General features: G+C 55.3%; 2 protein-coding genes across 3 annotated transcripts; one reads left to right on the top strand and one right to left on the bottom strand.

Annotated features, from left to right (window-relative positions):
• Positions 1-108: 108 nt before the first annotated feature.
• Positions 109-10,692, bottom strand: SEPTIN1 (septin 1). 2 transcript variants are annotated; one of them, XM_059414920.1, is made up of 11 exons: positions 10,504-10,692; positions 3,896-3,986; positions 3,697-3,783; positions 3,291-3,414; positions 2,862-2,996; positions 2,649-2,766; positions 1,689-1,790; positions 1,454-1,553; positions 1,068-1,233; positions 756-846; positions 109-650 (listed from the first exon to the last, which is right to left on the bottom strand). In XM_059414920.1, the coding sequence occupies exons 2-11, from the start codon at positions 3,903-3,905 to the stop codon at positions 564-566; spliced, it is 1,020 nt and encodes a 339-aa protein (XP_059270903.1). In that variant the 5' UTR covers positions 3,906-3,986; positions 10,504-10,692; the 3' UTR covers positions 109-563. The 2 variants fall into 2 exon arrangements, with proteins under 2 accessions (XP_059270903.1, XP_059270902.1); XM_059414919.1 differs by lacking the exon at positions 10,504-10,692 and adding an exon at positions 4,162-4,340.
• Positions 10,693-11,269: 577 nt separating this feature from the next.
• On the top strand, positions 11,270-15,432 carry ZNF48 (zinc finger protein 48). The gene is made up of 3 exons (XM_059414918.1): positions 11,270-11,410; positions 11,576-11,669; positions 12,819-15,432. The coding sequence occupies exons 2-3, from the start codon at positions 11,591-11,593 to the stop codon at positions 14,618-14,620; spliced, it is 1,881 nt and encodes a 626-aa protein (XP_059270901.1). The 5' UTR covers positions 11,270-11,410; positions 11,576-11,590; the 3' UTR covers positions 14,621-15,432.
• Positions 15,433-18,962: the final 3,530 nt, after the last annotated feature.

The raw sequence follows: 18,962 nt of genomic DNA, 5'->3' as shown, positions 1-18,962 counted from the left end.
AGCGCCCACGAGTGAATGATTCGTGGCCCAGAGGTCTGGGTGGGGCGGCTCCGTTCCACCCGCTGCACCCGCCACTTACTCCCGCTGGGAAAGGAAGACTCGCGTGGCCTCAGGGAAACTGCTTTTATTTTGTATTATTTAAGATCTACCGATTTATTAGAGAAAGCGCGCGAGCAAGGCGGGGGGGGCGGTGCAGAGGGAGGGAGAGAGAGAGAAAATATCTAGCAGACTCCCCGCTGAACAGGGAGCCCAGGGCCGCTAGATCCCGGACCCTGAGGTCGGACCTGAGCCGAAATTAAGGGTCCCACACCGGACAGCCTGAGCCACCCCATCCCTGAAATTGCTTTACTGAAGTCACAACTTGATTGAAAAGCGGCGGGGAGGGGCCAGGGGCGGGGCGGGGGTTGGGGCGGGGCCAAAGGCGGGGCTACAGACTGGGGACTGGGCAAATCCGCCCGCCCGCGAGCCGCCTGCCGGGGCGGGCCTCTCGGGCTGGGGCTCCAGGATTGGTCAGGAGACCGGCTGAAGGCGGAGCCGAGGTGGGGCGGGGCGGGGCGGGGTCCTCAGAGAGCGTCCGACTGCTCTCCCGGAGTCTGGCTCTGCTGCATCTGGGCCTGCATCTTCTCCAGCATCTCTTGCATGCGGCGCAGCTGTACGGGGGCAAGATGGTGGGCGTGGGGTCGGGGAGGCCAGAGAGGGACTTCGAAGAGGACTTGGGGCCTTGGGGGAAGGGGGGAAGAGAGATCCTTGCTCACCTCTTCGTCTTTCTCGCGGATCAACTTCTCGGTGTCTGCCAGAGGCAGCATGGGCAGCGGGATCTCTGTGGCGCTCTGGCGGGAGAGCTTACTAGGGGCGGGGGGCGGGGGGAAGGAACAGGGAATCAAGGGCGGGACACTCCGCTGTGGGTCGCAGGAGCGGGGCGGGGCGTGGGGCGAGGTTGGGGTCTAGGAGGCGTAAGCAACGTGGGCGGGGAAGGATTCTGGGAGAGTGGTCTGGGGGGTGAAGGCCGGTCCGGGACTGTGAGGGCCGGAACTTGGGAGCCCCTGGGACTCAGGTCGGGCTCTCACCTACGACTGGCGCGATCACGAGCCCCAGGCGGGGCCAGGCTCTGCAGGCAGCGGGCCCGGTAGCCCTCGTAGAGCAGATCGTGGGTCACCTCCTTCAGGTCCTGCAGGTGGGTCTGCACCAGCATCCGTCGCAGGTTCAGGAAGTCGCAGTGATGTGGGTTCTCCACTGCGGGGCGGACCGGCGAGCGTCAGGAAGCTTTGAGTCCAGCCCTACTGGCCGGGGTCGGGTCTGCCCCGAGTCCTGACCCCCGCTCTAGGTGAGGGTTTGAAGTCCGAGGACCCCTCTTTTGGCTCTTAGGACTCCCGACTTCATGTGTTGGGTGCGGTTGACTCAGAGGCGTTCTGGGCTCCCTGTTGGCCTCACAAGTCGCGCCCACCATACTCACCCTCCACGGTACCCCAGGAGTAGCGACGTCCCCTCACCGGACGGGTCCCGCCTTCTCTCACAACCTCACAGGAACCAACCACTGCGAAAGGGATGCTTTCCTGGAAGGCAGGAGTCAGGGATCACCGTTGGAACACGCCACCCCCCACACACACCCCGCGGACACTTTATTGTCAGCCTCCACCTCCACATCCGCCTCCCTCGCTTCTTTGAGCCTTCCTCCTCTGCCTCTGCACCTTCATTTCTGCATCCTGCCTCTTGAAGTCTTCATCCTCATCAGAGTCACAATCAGGGAACTGGTAGATGTTGATTTCCTCCTCTTTCAGCTGGTCCCGGATCTAGAAGCAGACATGCACAGGCGGTGAGAAACAGAGAGGCGGTGAGCTGCAGACATTGCTTGGCTGGACCCAGTGAGACACAGGTTCCCGGTGGTCAGAGACAGAGAGGAAGACATGAAAGAGATGGTAACATACAGGATGCCCCAAACCAAAATCTCAGAGGGGTGCCTGGCAGGCTCAGTCAGTAGAGCTTGTGACTCTTGATCTCAGGGTTCTGAGTTTGAGCCCCACATTGGGTGCAGAGATGACTTAAAATCTTGGGGCGCTTGGTTGGCTCAGTGGGTTAAGCATCCCGCTTGCTTTCAGCTCACGCCTTCATCTCAGGGTCGTGAGTTCAAGCTCCATGTTGGGCTCCACGCTCGGCATGGAGCCTACTTAAAAAAATAAATAAAAATAAGAAATAATCTTAAAAATAAATCTCAGACAATGAGAGAGATATAGATGGTGAAAAAGAGACAAAGACACCCTAACAGGGATGACTGAGGCCTGGAAAGATTGTAAGATGAGGGAGACACCAAAGGCCCTGGACAGAGAGGCCTAAGCAGAAAGAGTGGGAGGGGCCTCTGAAGTCACAAGGCGAGTCATTCTCCCAGGGCTGGAGGGATGTCAGGAGTCATTAAGTCTTTGCTGCCACCCTCAAATAGGCCTTAGCCAAGTATCCAGTCTGGGGATTGTATTCGGGCCTCCAGGGACACTGCTCCTTCAGCCTTCCTTGGAAACTTTCTCCCACAGTGTAGCTTGACCTGTTAGGCTTCCCAAAGGCAATCCCAAGATCAAAGAAGTCAAAGCCGAGCTCAGATGTGATAATGACTTCTGGCTTCACATGGGGGCAAAGCAACCAGAGGTCACCAGACATACCTTCTGCTTGAGGGCCTGGGTTTCCTTCGGCATCAGGGCATCTGCTTTGCCAATGACCGGGATGATGTTGACCTTTTCGTGCACTGCCCGGAGGAAGGCCACATCTAGGGGCCGGAGCCTGCATGGAGAGATCGGTCAGGGCTCAGCCTTAGGCCACAGAAACCCTCCATGCCCCTCCCCAAATACCCCCACCCCCCAGGGTGTCCCCCAGACCCTCGGCCAAAGGGGGAGATGAAGTAGAGGCAGCAGTGAACACGGGAATCCTGAATGTTCTTCCGGTTCAGGCCGCTCTCATCCCTCAGATACTGCTCGAATTGCTCCTCGATGTAGCGCACCACAGGCTGCCAGCTGGGGTGTGGGGCGAGGGAGTCCAGTCAGAGAAGAGCGGCTGCAGGGCCAGGAAGGGGCAAGGAAGCCAGGACTATGGGGGTGGGCACTAGGGTCTTGGGCTCCAACCAAAGACATCGGAGAGATCAGCGGGGTGTAGGCCGATGTGGGAAGCACGGGCACTCCGGGCCACGTGGCCCCCAGTGGCAGCCCCCGCCTTCTGGAAAGGGCAAGGGCAGAGCGGACCAGCCCTGGAGTCTTCACAGAGCAGCCACATCAGGCAGCTTGGTCCCCGCTCCTTCCCCGGCTCCTCACCAGTCTGAGCAATCCACGGAGTCCCCAAAGCCAGGTGTGTCCACCACCGTCAGCTTCACCTTAATACCCCCCTCCTCTATCTCCACACCCCGGCGCTCAATGGTCAGCGTTTGTGTCAAGCGAGCTGTGGGGATGGGGAGAGGCCAGGGGGCCAGGTAAGGGTCTGAGCCGGGACTGATGTCCCTTCTCAGAATCACAGTTTTTAGATCTTCCTGAAAAATTTGTGAAAATCACAAATTTTCATTTTTCCCTTCTCAGAATCACCCATTTTTCAGGGGAGTCTCAGAGAAAAGCAACGAGCTGCCCAAGTCCCCAGAAGGTCAGGGGAAGAGCCAAATGAAGAGAAAGAGAGCACAGCCTGGGGGTGGGAGAGACAGAGTCCCTGGGGAGGACAGGAGGGTCTTACCACTGGCCTCTGGCAGTTGCCGGTCCTCGTAGAGATTGGTGAGAAACAGGCTGTTGATGAGGGTGGATTTTCCCAGGCCTGACTCCCCTGTAGACAAGACAGACCCTCCCACCTGGTCAGGGGAGCAGACAGCCCGGGTCTCTGGAGGAAGCCCACTCCCAGGCCCCACCACTGGTCCCCTGTCCAAAACCCATCAGACCTGCTACCATGAGTGTGAAGTCAAAACCCTTCTTGACGGACTTGCGGTGCAGCTGGTTGGGGAGGGCGGCGAACCCCACATACTCCTTGTCCTGTTGGTGGGAGGGCACACAGTATGAGGCTGCTGGGAGTGGCAGGCAGGGCCCGCAGGATAACCTGCCCTTGCGGGAGAGAAGTCAGCCTACTGTGGCTTGACCTGAGCCTGGCTACTTTGGGGGTTGGGGGCTGAGGGCAGAGATGCCTGTATTCTGGGGCAGGAGGACTCACCATGACCCTGCTGGCTGTCGCTGCACCTGTTGTCTCTCCCCACTTCCTCTGGTGGGGCAGGAAGTTGAGTGTGGCAAATGAGGGGGCGGGCAGTGTAGGAAGCCGAGATGCTCAAACGGGTGGGGAAAGCCAAGACCAAGAATACCTGGAGTTCTCACTTCCTGGATCCCTTTGGCTCTCCCCCCATGGGAGGCTTCAGCACCTCAGTTCTCTGCACACCCTTATTCCGAGCCTCTACTGTAGCCCCATCACCCTGGTGGGAGGGAGGGGTGTAGGCAGAGAGGAAGGAAGCAGATTGGTGTCTCTAACAAGTGAGATGAAGGCTTGGACTGGGATGGTTAAAAAAAAAAAAGTTCCCAGGGTCTAAGTGGACCAAAAGTCATAAAAGGATTAGAGATGGAGGGGGCCATCAATTTCCCTTACTAGCTCGGGCAACTGATTCTTTTTCTTTTTTTCATGCAATTGATTTTTTTTTTTTAAGATTTTATTTATTCCTTTGGGGAAAGAGAGAGCACTCTACATGTGAACAGGGGAGGATGGGAAAGGAGAGGGGCAGAGGGAGAGAAGCAGACCCCCAGCTAAGCAGGGAGCTCACCTTGGGGCTTGATCCCAGGACCTTGAGATCATGACATAAGCTAAAGGCAGACACTTAACCGCTGAGCCCTCAGACACCCCTTTGTGCAACTGATTCTTTTTTTTTTTTTTAAGGTTTTAAAATTATTTATTTGACACAGAGAGAGAGAGAGAGAGAGATCACAAGTAGGCAGAGAGGCAGGCAGAGAGTTGGCGGGAAGCAGGCTCCCCGCTGAGCAGAGAGCCCAATATGGGGCTCCATCCCAGGACACTGAGACCATGACCTGAGCTGAAGGCAGAGGCTTAATGCACTGAGCCACCCAGGCACCCCTGCGCAACTGATTCTTCAAAGGACTTCAAGTCTTTGGACACCACTGCCAGAGACACCTTCCATTAGAATCCTGGCCAAGGCATTCCCCTGATGTAGCTCCTTCAGGGCCTTCCCGGTAATTTCAGAATTAACTCCGAGTTCTGGCCTGGCAGCCAGAGCTTTCCACATCTGACCTCATCAACCGTCCCTCACTCCTCCTTGGAGAGCGCCCACCTCCCTCACTCTGTCCACACTGAGCTTTTCCTTCTGCTCTTCCAGATCTTTCAAGGGTTTGGTTCCAAGATCTCTTTTTGCTCCTCTAGGAAATCTTGCCCAGTTATGCCAGGAACAGTTGTTTTCCCTCCTCCAAACTCTCTAACACCTTCCACAGACCTCTCCCCAATGCTAGCATTTGTTCATCTGGCTATCTTTTCTGCTGGCTGAGCTTTCTGAGGTCATGGACCATGTCCTCTCTTCATTTCTACATCCTCAGGGTCTTGCCCTGGGCCTACCACAAAGCAGGTGTGGGGAAGTAATGTCCTAGATGAATGTGTGCTTGAAGTAATGAGTGAATGAAGTTGGTCATGGCCCAAGGCTAGCAAAACATGTAAAAGGAACCATGCTTTGGAGGCAGAAAGCTCTGCAAACCTCAGTTCTCCCACTTATTATGGGACCTTGGGTGAGTCACTGCCTCTCTAAACTCCATTTTTCTCCTGGAAGAATGAAATACACACATTTCCACCTGGTTTTCAGGACTCCCGAGTAGTTTTGAATGACATGAGCTTTGGAGTCCGATCAGCTGTATACATGAGCCCCTTATGAACTGCAGGCTTTAACCTTTATGAACTGAGTCACCTCTCTGAACCTCTAAGGCTAGTCTCCTCCTAGGGCCTCGAAGGCCTGGCTTGAGCTCCATCGTGTCTGCTGCTCCAACCTCATTTCTTTCTCCACTCCTTGTGGTTCTACTTATTATTTTCCTGTTACCCACTGTTGTGGGCTCAGTTATGTGTCTCCCCCCATGCCCCAGTCCCAAATTCATATGCCGGAGCTCTAACCCTCAATGTGACTTGGAAAGAGGGCCTTTAAGAAGATAATTGAGGGGGCACCTGGGTAGGTCAGTTGTTAAGCGTCTGTCTTCAGCTCCGGTCATGATCCCAGGGTCCTGGGATCGAGTCCTGCATCTGGCTCCCTGCTCAACGGGAAGCCAGCTTCTCTCTCTCCCACTCCCCCTGCTTGTGTTCCCTCTCTCGCGTTCTCTGTCAAATAAATAAATAAAATCTAAAAAAGAAGAAGGTAATTGAGGTTAAATGAAGTTGTAGGGACCCCTGATCCCATAGGTCTGGTGTCCTTATAAGAAGAGACACCTGTGATCTCTGCAGACGAAAGGCCACATGACCACATAAAGCCACTGTGAGGAGGAGCTCCCACAGAATGCTAGTTACTGCGAGCATGACTTGAGCGGAGGGCTATGACAGTGTCACCATCCCAAACCTAGTGACTGCTCCATGCTGAGGATCCAAACAGGGACTCAGAGTTTTGGCCCTCTGGGGAGACGGAGACAGCCACCCGTAAGTGCCACAGAGCGCGGGTGCTAAAAATGTCGTGCAACAAGGAGATAAACAGAGGACTTGGAGAAGCCAAGGGAAGGGATAATTATAACCCTCCTCACTCCACCGCAGCCCTTCCTCCTGTATTTCTTATCAAGCTGAGCAGGCCTAAGGTCTTAATTAAAACACGGAGCTCCTCCCCTCTGGGGGACACAAGTATGATGGACCCTTGACCAGCACTGGTTTAAACTGTGCAGGTGGGGGAACTTAGATGAAGACTTTTTCCCCCTATAAATATGTCCCTATAAATGTATTTTCTCGTATGGTTTTCTTTCTTCCTTCCTTTCTTTATTTAAAGAGCTTATTTAGGGGCGCCTGGGTGGCTCAGTGGGTTAAAGCCTCTGCCTTCAGCTCAGGTCATGATCCCAGGGTGCTGGGATCGAGCCCCGCATCGGGCTCTCTGCTCTGTGGGGAGCCTGCTTCCTCCTCTCTCTCTCTCTGCCTGCCTCTCTGCCTACTTGTGATCTCTGTCAAATAAATAAATAAAATATTTTTAAAAAATAAAATAAAGAGCTTATTTATTTATTTGACAGAGAGACACAGCAAGAGAGGGAGCACAAGCAATGGGAGTGGGAGAGGGAGAAGCAGACTCCCTGGGGAGCAGGGAGCCCAACGCGGGGCTTCATTCCAGGACCCCAGGATCATCACCCGAGCCAAAGCATAACCAACTGAACCACCCAGGTGCCCCATTGTTAATTTATTTTTAAAGAGATTTCATTTACAGGGGTGCCTGGGTGGCTCAGTCAAGTATCTGCCTTTGGCTCAGGTTATGATCCCTGGATCCAGCTGGGACAGAGCTGCTTCCATGATTTGGCTATTGTAGATAACGCTGCTATGAAGGTCAGGGTGCATGTATCCCTTTGAACTAATGTTGTTGTATTCTTTGGGTAAATCCCTGGTAATGCGATTGCTGGGTTGTAGGGTAGCTCTATTTTTAACCTCTTGAGGAACCTCCATACTGTTTTCCACAGTGGTGGTACCAGTTTGCCTTCCCACCAACAGTACACGAGGGTTCCCTCTTCTCTGCATCCTCGTCAAGAACTGTTTCTTGTACAGTTGATTTCTGCCATTCTGACAGGTGTGAGGGGAAACCTCCTCGTAGTTTGTTTGTTTTATATTTTATTTGTTTATTTATTTGACAGACAGCGATCACAAGTAGGAAGAGAGAGAAAGGGGGAAGCAGGCTCCCTGCTGAGCAGAGAGCCTGATCAAGCCCTGGGGCTCGATCCCAGGGCCCTGGGATCATGGACCCTAGATCCCAGGGTCCTGAGATCATGACCTGCGCTAAAGGCAGAGGCTTTAATCCACTGAGCCATCCAGGCGCCCTTCATGGTAGTTTAGATTTGCATTTCCCTGATGATCAGGGATGTTGAGCATCTTTTCATGTATCTGTTGGTCACCTGCATTATCATTTCTATAGGTGTTGGTACTTGGATTGACTCCGGTTTTACTCAGTTGACGAACAATGCTGGCCTGGGTTGGTCATGTTTGTGGAGCCATCATTGTGTACTTGTCCGATGGTTTCCTTAGGCCTTTCTGTAAGAGGAATTACTGAGTCAAAGGAAGTCACGTATTTGAGGCGTTTGTGCCTGTTAACAAATTGCCCTACAGAAAAGGCTCTTGGGAGCGCCTGGGTGGCTCACTGGATTAAAGCCTCTGCCTTAGGCTCAGGTCATGATCCCAGGGTCCTGAGATCGAGCCCCGAGTCGGGCTCTCTGCTGAGCAGGGAGCCTGTTTCCTCCTCTCTCTCTGCCTGCCTGTCTGCCTACTTGCGATCTCTGTCTGTCAAATAAATAAATTCTTAAAAATCTTTAAAAAAAGAAAAAGAAAAGGCTCTTGGCTTGTAGAGATAACATGAATTACGGGGGGCACAATATTCCATTTACACACTTACTACTCCAGTGAATTATGTCCATTCATTCATACAGTAAGTTTTGGGGCCTGTTCAGAGTAAAATCCTACCTTGAGAGTCCTATGGAGGAATATATAGTAGATAGACATCTTCGCATTTAATCATCTGGATTAGTTCTTTTTCATCTTGCCACCAACCTTATATTTCCAGCAGGCATCTCTAGATGGGGGGGTCTCTAGATCTCTAGATGGGGGCTTCTGCACCTTTGGACCCAATAACTCCACGCTTTCTCTTCCCAAAGTCAAAGGTAGCTCTGTGAGGAGTGTGGCGTGCGGGCTGGCCACACTTCAGGGGAAGGTTCCTCCACGAGGGGCTAGCTCTCTGTCGTTTGGTACCCTCTTATCTCTGTTTTCCAGCTCAAGTGTCTGGCACCTGTTGGGGCTCCAGGAAATGTTTGTGGAACAAATGAATAAATGTACTGTTCTATCTTCAATTTCCACTGCTTTCCAATTATGTGAACTCATGACACATTAAAACACAACTATTCTGTCTTTCTCTCGGAGAATAGGTCTTAACCATCTTTGGACCTCAAACTTCTGGCACATAGTAGGTTTTCAATTAGTGTGTAGGCAGGGTTCATTTCATTCCCTCTGCCTGGAGTTCATTCAAACCCCGCTTCAACCTGCTCTGGACTTGGCAGAAATCCGAGCTGTTCTGAAAGGTTTAGCTGAAAAAATGCCAGTTTCTTTCTTGGTTGCTCCAGCCAAAAGAGTAAAAGCTAATATTTTTGGCTAAGCACTTTATACATAGAACACATGTGAATTCCTAACCACTCAAGTTGGCTATTATCATCCCCATTTTACAGGTTAGGAAACAGAAGAAAACTCCCCAGGGTCAAACAGTAAAAAATGACAAGGTCAGGAATCAGACTGCAGGAATGGCCTTAAAGACAGAGTCCACAGCCACCAACTCGACATCTCTCTCCACTCCCATCATATTTTTCTCATCAGGTTGGTAGAGAATCTGGCTTATCACCCGAACATCTCCATATTCTACTGGACCAAGAGCTTCCTGAGTTCCTTAGTATTTTCAGCGCGTAGACCGTGTCTAGATATTGGTTGGTGATCCCTAAGTATGTGCTGATTGATTTGTGGTTCTGGTTTCGGTCAGTGTCTAACATCCATGCACACCAGGCACCCAGAACCATGCAGACTCATTCCCACAGCCTAGAATTCTCCCTGCTCTCCCACACTATCTCGTAGCAGTACATGGAACTCTCTCGTGCCCTCACAATTCTTTTATTATTATTCATTTGAGAGAGGTAGACACAGATGGAGAGAGAGAAAGCACAAGCAGGGGAGAGGCAGAGGGAATAGGAGAAGCAGACTCCCCCCCTGACCCCCCCTGAGCTGGGAACCCAACAGGAGGCTTGATCCCAGGACCTGGAGATCATGACCTGAGCCCAAGGCAGACGCTTCACCATCTGAGCCACCCAGACGCCCCTCACAATTCTTTCTTTTTCATGATTGGTGTGCTTACCACATGGAACCATCCAAGGACAAATCTTACATGTGTTTCATCTCTTTGTCCCACACTCTGGGCTTAGCATTAAGGTGCTAATTAAATGTGAATTAATAATACAAACCTCAGTCACCCCTCCCTATCATCAGATCATCAAGGGACACTTCCAGGCACTCCCCTCTTCCCCAAAGGCAAGCTTGCTCAGAGCGCAGATACCGGGGAACACAGACCCAGCCATGGCAGCCGGCAGCCGGTGGCTGCACCAAGCTGGGAATCAGGGTTTAATGTTTTTAGGTTCTCCCTGGGTTTGGCCTCTGTAGGTCTGTTGACCTGTCCCCTAGTCTCCCCGAGGGCTCTTTCTTTGTGTCCCTATCTCTTTGTCTCCGCCTGTTTCACTGTCTTTTGTTCCTCTGCCTCTTGGCCTGCTTCTCTCCGGATTCCCTTCGATTTCTTACAGTTTCTGCGACTGCGCTTCATACCTCTCTCTCAGGTTTCTACATCCCTTTGTCTCCGGCGGCCAGTCTCTTGCTCCTGTATTTTTAGGCCGTCGCAGTCTCCCCCTCTCTGCCTTTGTGTCCCCTCTGACTCGGGGCTCTTGGGCTGCGACTTTAGGGGTCTCTGGCTCAGGGTCTCCGCTCCGCGACCGTCTCGCCGCCGAGTCTCTGGAGCCCGCCTCCATCCCCCGGCGGCCGCTTGGGCCTCGGTCGGCCCTAGCCCGGCCCCTCCCCACTCCCCACTCCGCCCCCGGCCCGCGGCCCCTCGGACCGGCCCCGCTTTGTTTCCTGCGTCTCGGCGCCCCGCCCCCGCCCCGTCTGGGGTCTCCGCCGCCCGCCGCCGCCCTTTGTTTGGCGCGGTCTCTGCCCCGGCCTCTCCCCGGGTCAGTCCTCGGATCTCTCTTTGTGTCTCCGGGCCGGGGTGGCCGGCGCCGTCGGCCAGCCCCGGAGGTCGGCGCCGGGGGCCCGGCCCAGCGACCCTTAGGCGGCGTCTCCGGCCCGCCCGCCGGTCCAGCCCAGGAGGTACAGAGTTAATACCACCGAGTTCGGGCCGCCGTCCGCGGCTTAGAGTAGCCCCGTCCGCGGCTCGCGGGCTCCCGCCGGCCACCGAGCTCCGGAGGACGCGGGCGGCCCCGCAGGCGCGCGGCCCCGCCCAGGTCCTAGAGCGGCTCCGCGAGGACCGGCGCTTCCGCTTCCCGTCCCCGCCCCCGGCGGCCGCCCCCGGGACGCCTGGCTCCGAGCCCCCTCCCCGTTTGGCGCGGAGCCCGCATCCCGGGGCCGCCGGCGGCTCGGGCGGCGGAGCCCGGCCCGGGAGCCCGCGAGGGTGTTGGGGTGACACGGCCGGAGGCGCCCGGGAGGCGGAGGGGGCGCTGCGGGCCGGAAGGAGCAGCAGGTGCAGGGGCGGCCGGCGGCGCGGGCGGGGGTCCCCGGGAGCCGCGCCCCGCACCTCGGACCCGGCCGCTGTCCGGGGCGCGCGGTGGCCGGCAGAGGGCAGCGGCAGGGCGCCGCGGGCCGCACATGGCTGTGTGACCGCGGGATTGTCTGTCCCCTTGCGCAGGGCGGTGTGCGGGCGATGGAGCGCGCGGTGGAGCCCTGGGGCCCGGATCTCCAGGGCGCAGAGGAGAGGGAGCAGCTGCGAGGCGCCCGCACAGGTGAGGGCCGGGGCGGGTGCGCCGCCAGCGGCAGGTCAAGGCCGGGAGGGGACTCCGGGGGCTGGGCTGTGTCTGACCGAGACCCAGAAAAATCGGACTTGAACTGTGCTTCCAGGGGGAGGGGGAGGGGGAGAAGAGCCGAGGTCCAGGAGCCGACGTTTCTGAGCACCTCCTGTGCGCCAGACCGTGAGGGGCTCCGTCTCAAGGGCTCTCCCGGCTCCTCGACGAGCATCCCCAGCCTCACTGCCTCTGCCCCACTTCAGGCCTCGTTCGATCTCATCCTGACCGTCGCAACTGCCTCCCCACATCCCTGTTCTCTTGAGCGGTGCACTCAGCGGCCACGTTGATCCAAGTCTAGGTTTAATCCTGTTTCCCTTCTCAGAAACCTTCCCTAGCTCCCGTCTGCCTGCTAATCAAAAGCCTAGTGTTCGATCTAGGCCTTACGTGCTTAATCGAGTCCCAACATCCCTCTCCAGCTTTATCTTCCATTCCTCTCCATGGTTTACTCTTTTCTTTTGTTGTGAAAGCGTCGCCCTGTCTCCTTAGTTCCTCTCTCTCCCGTGACAGCAGTTATTCCGAGCCCACAGTTCTAATTATTGGTGCTTCATCGTCTCTCTCCTACCAGCCCTATGCATTTTGAGGGACAGGCATGGGTCTGGGTCCTCTCAGGTGCACGCAAGATGATTGAAGTAATAAATTACAGGATGGGGTAATAGAAGAAGATATAATAGAAATAGCAAATACTAGGTTTTCCAAATAGAGACAGTATAATGTGGTTAATACAGGCTTGGGAATTAGACAGAACTGAGTTAGAAACGTGGCTTTGCTACTTTCTAACCTTTATAACCTTGAGCAAGTAACTTAAATTCTCCGAGTCTTCCTGTCTATAAAAACGGAGTAGTAACCATATTATCTCGTAGCATTGTTTGCAAGGATTCAGGGGTGCCTAGTTCGGTGACTGGCACACGTTAAGGACATTACCATTGTTAAGGAGAGGCAGCAATAATAAGTGTTGCAGAAGTTCAGAGGAGAGAGAGGGAAAGCATCCTGTGACCGCAGATTGTCAAGGAAGCCTTGCTGGGGAAATTGTTATCAAAGATAGGGGCTGAGCCAAAGGGCAGGGTCTATTGGTCCCTTTTCTTTCCCCAGGTATAGGGAGTGAGAATGTGGAGATTTCTCAGCCGGATGAGTTTGAACATACCCCACAGGAGGATGACTTGGGGTTCAAGGAAGAGGAAGATTTGGCCCCAGGTCATGAAGTAGGAAATGCCTCTCTCAAACCTGAAGGCATCCAGACCTGGGATGACTTGTGGGTCCAGAGAGAGGGACCAGGAAAACCTCAGGCTCGGGACAGAGGTCCCCGGCTCCTGGGAGAGCCACGTTGGGGCCAGGCTAGTGATCGGGCTGCTGTGTGTGGTGAGTGTGGCAAGAGTTTTCGGCAGATGTCAGATCTGGTAAAACACCAGCGGACCCATACAGGGGAGAAGCCCTACAAGTGTGGGGTCTGTGGCAAGGGCTTTGGGGATAGCTCTGCCCGTATAAAACATCAGCGAACTCATAGTGGTGAGAAGTCCTACAGAGCCCGACCACCAGCCCAAGGCCCCCCAAAGATTCCTCGGTCCAGGATCCCAGCTGGTGAACGCCCCACAATCTGCGGCGAGTGTGGCAAGAGCTTCCGGCAGAGTTCTGACCTGGTGAAACACCAGCGGACACATACGGGTGAGAAGCCCTACAAGTGTGGCATCTGTGGCAAGGGCTTTGGTGACAGTTCTGCTCGCATAAAGCACCAGCGGACACACCGGGGGGAGCAGCCTCCCCGGCCCGTGGTGCCCAGACGGCAGCCTTCTCGAGCGGCCACGGCAGCCACCCAGGGACCCAGGGCCCAGGACAAGCCGTATATCTGCACTGATTGTGGCAAAAGATTTGTGCTCAGCTGCAGCCTTCTGAGCCACCAGCGCAGTCACTTGGGGCCCAAACCCTTTGGCTGTGACGTGTGTGGAAAGGAGTTTGCCCGGGGCTCAGACCTGGTGAAGCACCTGCGGGTGCACACAGGAGAGAAGCCCTACCTGTGCCCTGAGTGTGGCAAGGGCTTCGCTGACAGCTCTGCCCGGGTCAAACACCTCCGCACCCACAGTGGGGAGAGGCCTCACGCCTGCCCAGAATGTGACCGCACCTTCAGCCTCAGCTCTACCCTTCTCCGCCACCGCCTCACTCACATGGAGCCCCAGGATTTCAGCTTCCCAGGCTACCCCCTGGCCCCCCTGATCCCCAGCCCACCCCCCAGCTCAAGCCCACCCCCACCTCCCCTTGGCACGAGCCCCCCGCTGACACCTCGAAGCCCTTCACATTCAGGTGATGGGCCGTTTGGCCTGCCTGGCTTGGAGCCAGAGCCCGGGGGGCCCCAAGCTGGGGAGCCTCCCCCACCACTGGCAGGGGACAAGCCCCACAAGTGCCCTGAGTGTGGCAAGGGCTTCCGCCGAAGCTCGGACCTAGTGAAACACCATCGCGTGCACACAGGGGAGAAGCCCTACCTCTGTCCCGAGTGCGGCAAGGGTTTTGCTGACAGCTCAGCCCGAGTCAAGCACCTCCGTACCCACCGTGGTGAACGGGCTCGGCCACACCCACCATCCACTCTCCTGAGGCCACACAACCCCCCTGGCCCGGCCCCCACAGCCTCTCGACCCCGAGCCCGAGCCCAGCCCTCCGGACCCAGCCAGCCCCATGTGTGTGGCTTCTGTGGGAAGGAATTCCCCCGGAGCTCAGATCTGGTCAAACACAGGCGAACACACACCGGGGAGAAGCCATATAAATGCGCAGAGTGTGGCAAAGGTTTTGGGGACAGTTCTGCCCGCATCAAGCACCAGCGTGGGCACTTGGTTCTGAGGCCCTTTGGGACAGGGGATGGTCGGGCAAGGCCCCTCAAGGAGGAGCCGCCCACGGGACTGGAGTGATGGGGTCCAGGGAAGGTGGAAGCCCAGGAGACCAAAGGGAGGGTGTCTGCTGCTGAAGCAGAGACTAAAGGGCCAGGGAGGTGGTGGGAGGGAGGAGGAGGGGAGGAAGTGGGAGAAAGGAGTGAATAGATAGAAATAGAGATTGGAGACAATGACCTTGAAGCTCAGGAAACTGTCCTGGCTGGGCTCAGTCAGGACCTTGACGGTATGGTCTATACCCCCAGCTTCTAGAACACTGCCTCATATTCTGAATAGTGTAGGCACTCAATACTTATTGAATGAATAAACTGGCCTTAGCCTGAGGGCCCTAAAAAACTAAATTCTGCTGCCTCTTAACCTGTTAAGAATTGATCCCACCCAACTTTGCCTCTAGGTGACCAGCACCCTGGCCAGCACCAAACAGGGTTGTTTTGACTTTATGAGCCACAGCAGTGAGACTTCAGGAGTTTGGGGGTGATAGGCAGGGGGCATCTTGAACCTTCTGATGGGAAGAGTATTGCTAAGTGGATTGCAGTATGCAGTCTCCGGCCACTAGACACGGTCTTAGCCAGGAAGGGTGCTGTTGGACAGCCCAGACCTTCCTGCCCTGGAGAACCCCAACCAGCCCTCACACCTGGACGCTGGCCGAATAGACCAGAAACAGCAGGAGGAGCAGTCCTACACTCGATGCCAAGCCCAGGTCCCGGTGGATGGCAGCAGAGACAAAGCGGCTGGGTGAGGGCAGGACTGGAGGGAGGAGAGGCCAGGGAAGCTCCAAGGCGGGACAGCCACGTCTCCGTGTATCTCCTCGCCAATAAACTTTCTTGTCTGAAGCGTGGACTCTGCTTGTGTGTGTGTGCGGGGAGGGGTAGGGGACGGTGGCAGAGCCTCACCACGCCTGAAGCCATGGGCAGACTCGTGAGGGTCCCCTGCCCGCTTCGAGCCGCTGGAAGAGTCAGCCGCTTTCCAGCGGGTTGGAATAAACGGCCACCGGGGCTGTCAGCGGATGCCCCAGACCTGCGTTCTGGCTGTCCACAGGCGCCCCTACGTCACAACGTCGAGCGCGACCCCTAAAAGGAAAAACCCTCGGCGCCCCGGGGGGTGGAGGGGGGGGGGAGGGGGGGGGGGAGTCGCCGGGGGGGCGCCGTTGCTAGGGCGACGGGGGGGGGAGGGAGAAACGCGGGGGGCGGTCTAGTTCCGGCGCGGAGGTCGCCCCACTGAGGCTCTGCCTACGGGGACACCCCGCCTCCCTGAGACCCTTTTTTTTTTTTTTTTTTTTTTTTTGCGAGAAGCAGGGTATTTGTTTAGTCCAAAAGGAGGGCAAAGGGGCTGCCTCTTTCTCTCCCGGAAAAAGCAGCCCTATTTTCCCAGCGACCCTGCGTCATCCCGAGCAAGACCCACTCCCCAGCTTTTTCCGAGGAGGGCGCCAGTCGGGAAGGAAGGAAGGAGGAACCGACCCGACTGGCCAGGGACAAAAATAGGTAAAGACGCGGATCGTTCACGCATCTAAGGCACGAAGTGCAAGCCCGCCCGCAACTTCACGCGCTGGGCGTCGGGGCTGCTCTCCGTGCGGTCCGCGCACCGAAGCTCTCGCGAGATCTTAGCCACGGCCCGGCCGCCCCAGAAGCCGCGGAGGCCGCCCGCTGCGCGGCCCGCTGCGCTCCCCCCCCCCCCCCCCCCCCCCCCCCCCGCCGAGCTCTGCGCGCTCGGAACGCGGCCTTCGGGCCTGGGGTCCTCGGCGCCCTCGGTCCTCAGGGGCGCACGCACCACAGGCCTGAACGGAGGCCTTCGGGGGCGCCTGGCAGGTCGCCGCGGCCGGTTTCCGTGTTTCCCCGCCCTCGATCCTGCAGCGATCTTCGTAAAATTAATCTGCGTGTGTCGCTCCCTATTCGAAACCCTGTCGAGCTCCGTCTGTCTCCTCTGGAAAACGCAACCCCTTGGCATCCAGTTGGCATTCAGGGTCTTGCGTTGGTGTGGTTTCAGCCCTGTGCCTCCTGGTTATCGCTTCTTTCCCTTGGGATGCTCAGTCCCTCCGCCGCCCCACCCCGGCCCGTTCAGCTCTCCAAGTCAGACCACTTCAAGCACTGCTTGCTCCCCGGAGCCCTCCCTGGACCTCCAGCCCGAGTTAGAATCTCCTTCTTCTGAACACCCGAAGCACGGGGAACGGCTTGAGGATGGTTACCGGCTGCGTGCGGGCTGCGGGGGGCCGAGGGGGCACAGTCTCTGGCCTCAGCTTCTATGCAGAAGACAGACGTTGGCCAAATAACTACAAGTGTAGCAAGGGCTATGCAGGAAGAACGCTACGGAAGGGAGTCCTGCCTGATCCCAGGGCCTCTCCAAAGAAGTGGCAGCTATGTTTACCCCACGGATGACTTGGACTAAGCCAAGAAAGGAGGAGTAAGGGGTGGTATAGGAGCGGGAGGCGTCTAGGCAGAGAGAAGAGGTTGCTCCCAAGTCCTTGGGCATTCAAGAACTGAAGGAAGGTTCTAACGGATCTGAACTCAAACAGTGAAATGGCCCAGCAGGAGCCGGGAACACAATAGGCCTCACTAAATACTCTGGTTCTCAGTGTCCTTGGACCATGTTATGGTCTTCAGGAGAGTTTACCGTCCCACAAGCTGCTGCCTCCTTGTCAATATGGCAAACTCCCACTCATCTTTGAAGGTCCTTCACATTTCTCTCCTCAGAGAAGCCCGCCCCATGACCACTCCCTTCCCAAGGGATTATTGTCATTCACTCATCTTAAGATCTGCCAGAACATTTATAGGCCTACTGCTTTTCCTTCCATACATACATATTTATATTTATTAATATAAAATATGTATTTTAATTGCAATCTTTTTTGCTAGACTATGAGATTCTCAAGAACAGAAACTGAGTCTGAGTTCAGGTATATACTTGCACATGTTTTTTTTTTTTTTTTTTTTTTTTTTTTTTTTTTGTGAGAGCGTGAGTGAGGGCGAGCACAGGCAGACAGAGTGGAAGGAAGAGTCAGAGGGAGAAGCAGGCTCCCTGCGGAGCAAGGAGCCCGATGTGGGACTCGATCCCAGGACGCTGGGATCATGACCTGAGCCGAAGGCAGCTGCTTAACCAACTGAGCCACCCAGGCGTCCCTATACTTGCACATGTTTGTAGAACAAGTGGACAGAAGTCCTTTTCTTTTCCAAGCATCTATTCCAAAGCCCTCCTCTGGCAGGACACCCTTCCAGGGGTGACTTTTCACTGTTCCTGGCTGAGTTTTCTCACTGATTGAATCAGGGCAAGCCTTTTGCTAGGACTGGGGTTCCAGGCATAACCTGGTCCCTTCCCACATCTCATCCATCTCTCGTTACACTTCCCCTTACTAACTCACTTGGCTCCGGCCGCACAAACCTCCTTTCTGTTCCTCAAATATGCCAAGCTTATTCTCACCTTAGGCCTTTGCAGGTTTTTTGTTTTTTGTTTTTTGTTTTTTTTTAATTTTAAAGGCTTTATTTATTTGGCAGAGAGAGAGAGAGATCACGAGTAGGCACAGAGGCAGGTAGAGAGAGAGGAGGAAGCAGGCTCCCCGCTGAGCAGAGAGCCCGATGTGGGGCTCCACCCCAGGACCCTGAGACCATGACTTGAGTGGAAGGCAGAGGCTTAACCCACTGAGCCATGCAGGTGCCCCATGGCCTTTGCAGTTTTGTCTAGAACACTTTTCCTCCAGATTTTCAAATGCCTAATCCTTTCTCATCATTCCAGATTCATCTCAAGTATTATTTTCTGAGATGCCTTCCCTACACACATGAAAGAAGCCTCCAAGGGGCGCCTGGGTGGCTCAGTTGGTTAAGCGTCTGACTCCTGATTTCAGTTCAGATCATGATCTCAGGGTCTTGAGATCGAGCCTAGCGTCGGGCTCCATGCTCAGCGAAGGGTCTGCCTCAGTTTCTCTCCTTTTCCCTCTCCCTCCTTCCCCTGACTCTCTCTCTCTCCTTCTCCTAAATAAATAAATAAGAAAGCCCCTAACCATACCCCCTCTATCATATCAACTTGCCCTATTAATTACATTATCTGCAGATACCTTGTTGATTTACTTGTTTACATTTTTACACTCTTAAAAGTGCTGTAGCAGCCAAGCTTGTTGTCTGTTCTGTTCACTACTCCATCTAGGCATCTCCAATACCTAGGATGGTACCAGGCACATAGGAGGGCCCACACAACCGGAGTGGAGATCTTTTTTTTTTTTTTTTAAGATTTTATTTATTTATTTATTTATTTGACAGAGAGAAATCACAAGTAGATGGAGAGGCAGGCAGAGAGAGACAGAGGGAAGCAGGCTCCCCGCTGAGCAGAGAGCCCGATGTGGGACTCGATCCCAGCACCCTGAGATCATGACCTGAGC

Source organism: Mustela nigripes, chromosome 11, assembly GCF_022355385.1.
Source record: "Mustela nigripes isolate SB6536 chromosome 11, MUSNIG.SB6536, whole genome shotgun sequence".
Classification (NCBI taxonomy): Eukaryota; Metazoa; Chordata; class Mammalia; order Carnivora; family Mustelidae; genus Mustela; species Mustela nigripes.
The sequence above is the reverse complement of the archived record's forward strand: the minus strand, read 5'-3'. Positions and strand labels throughout refer to the sequence as shown.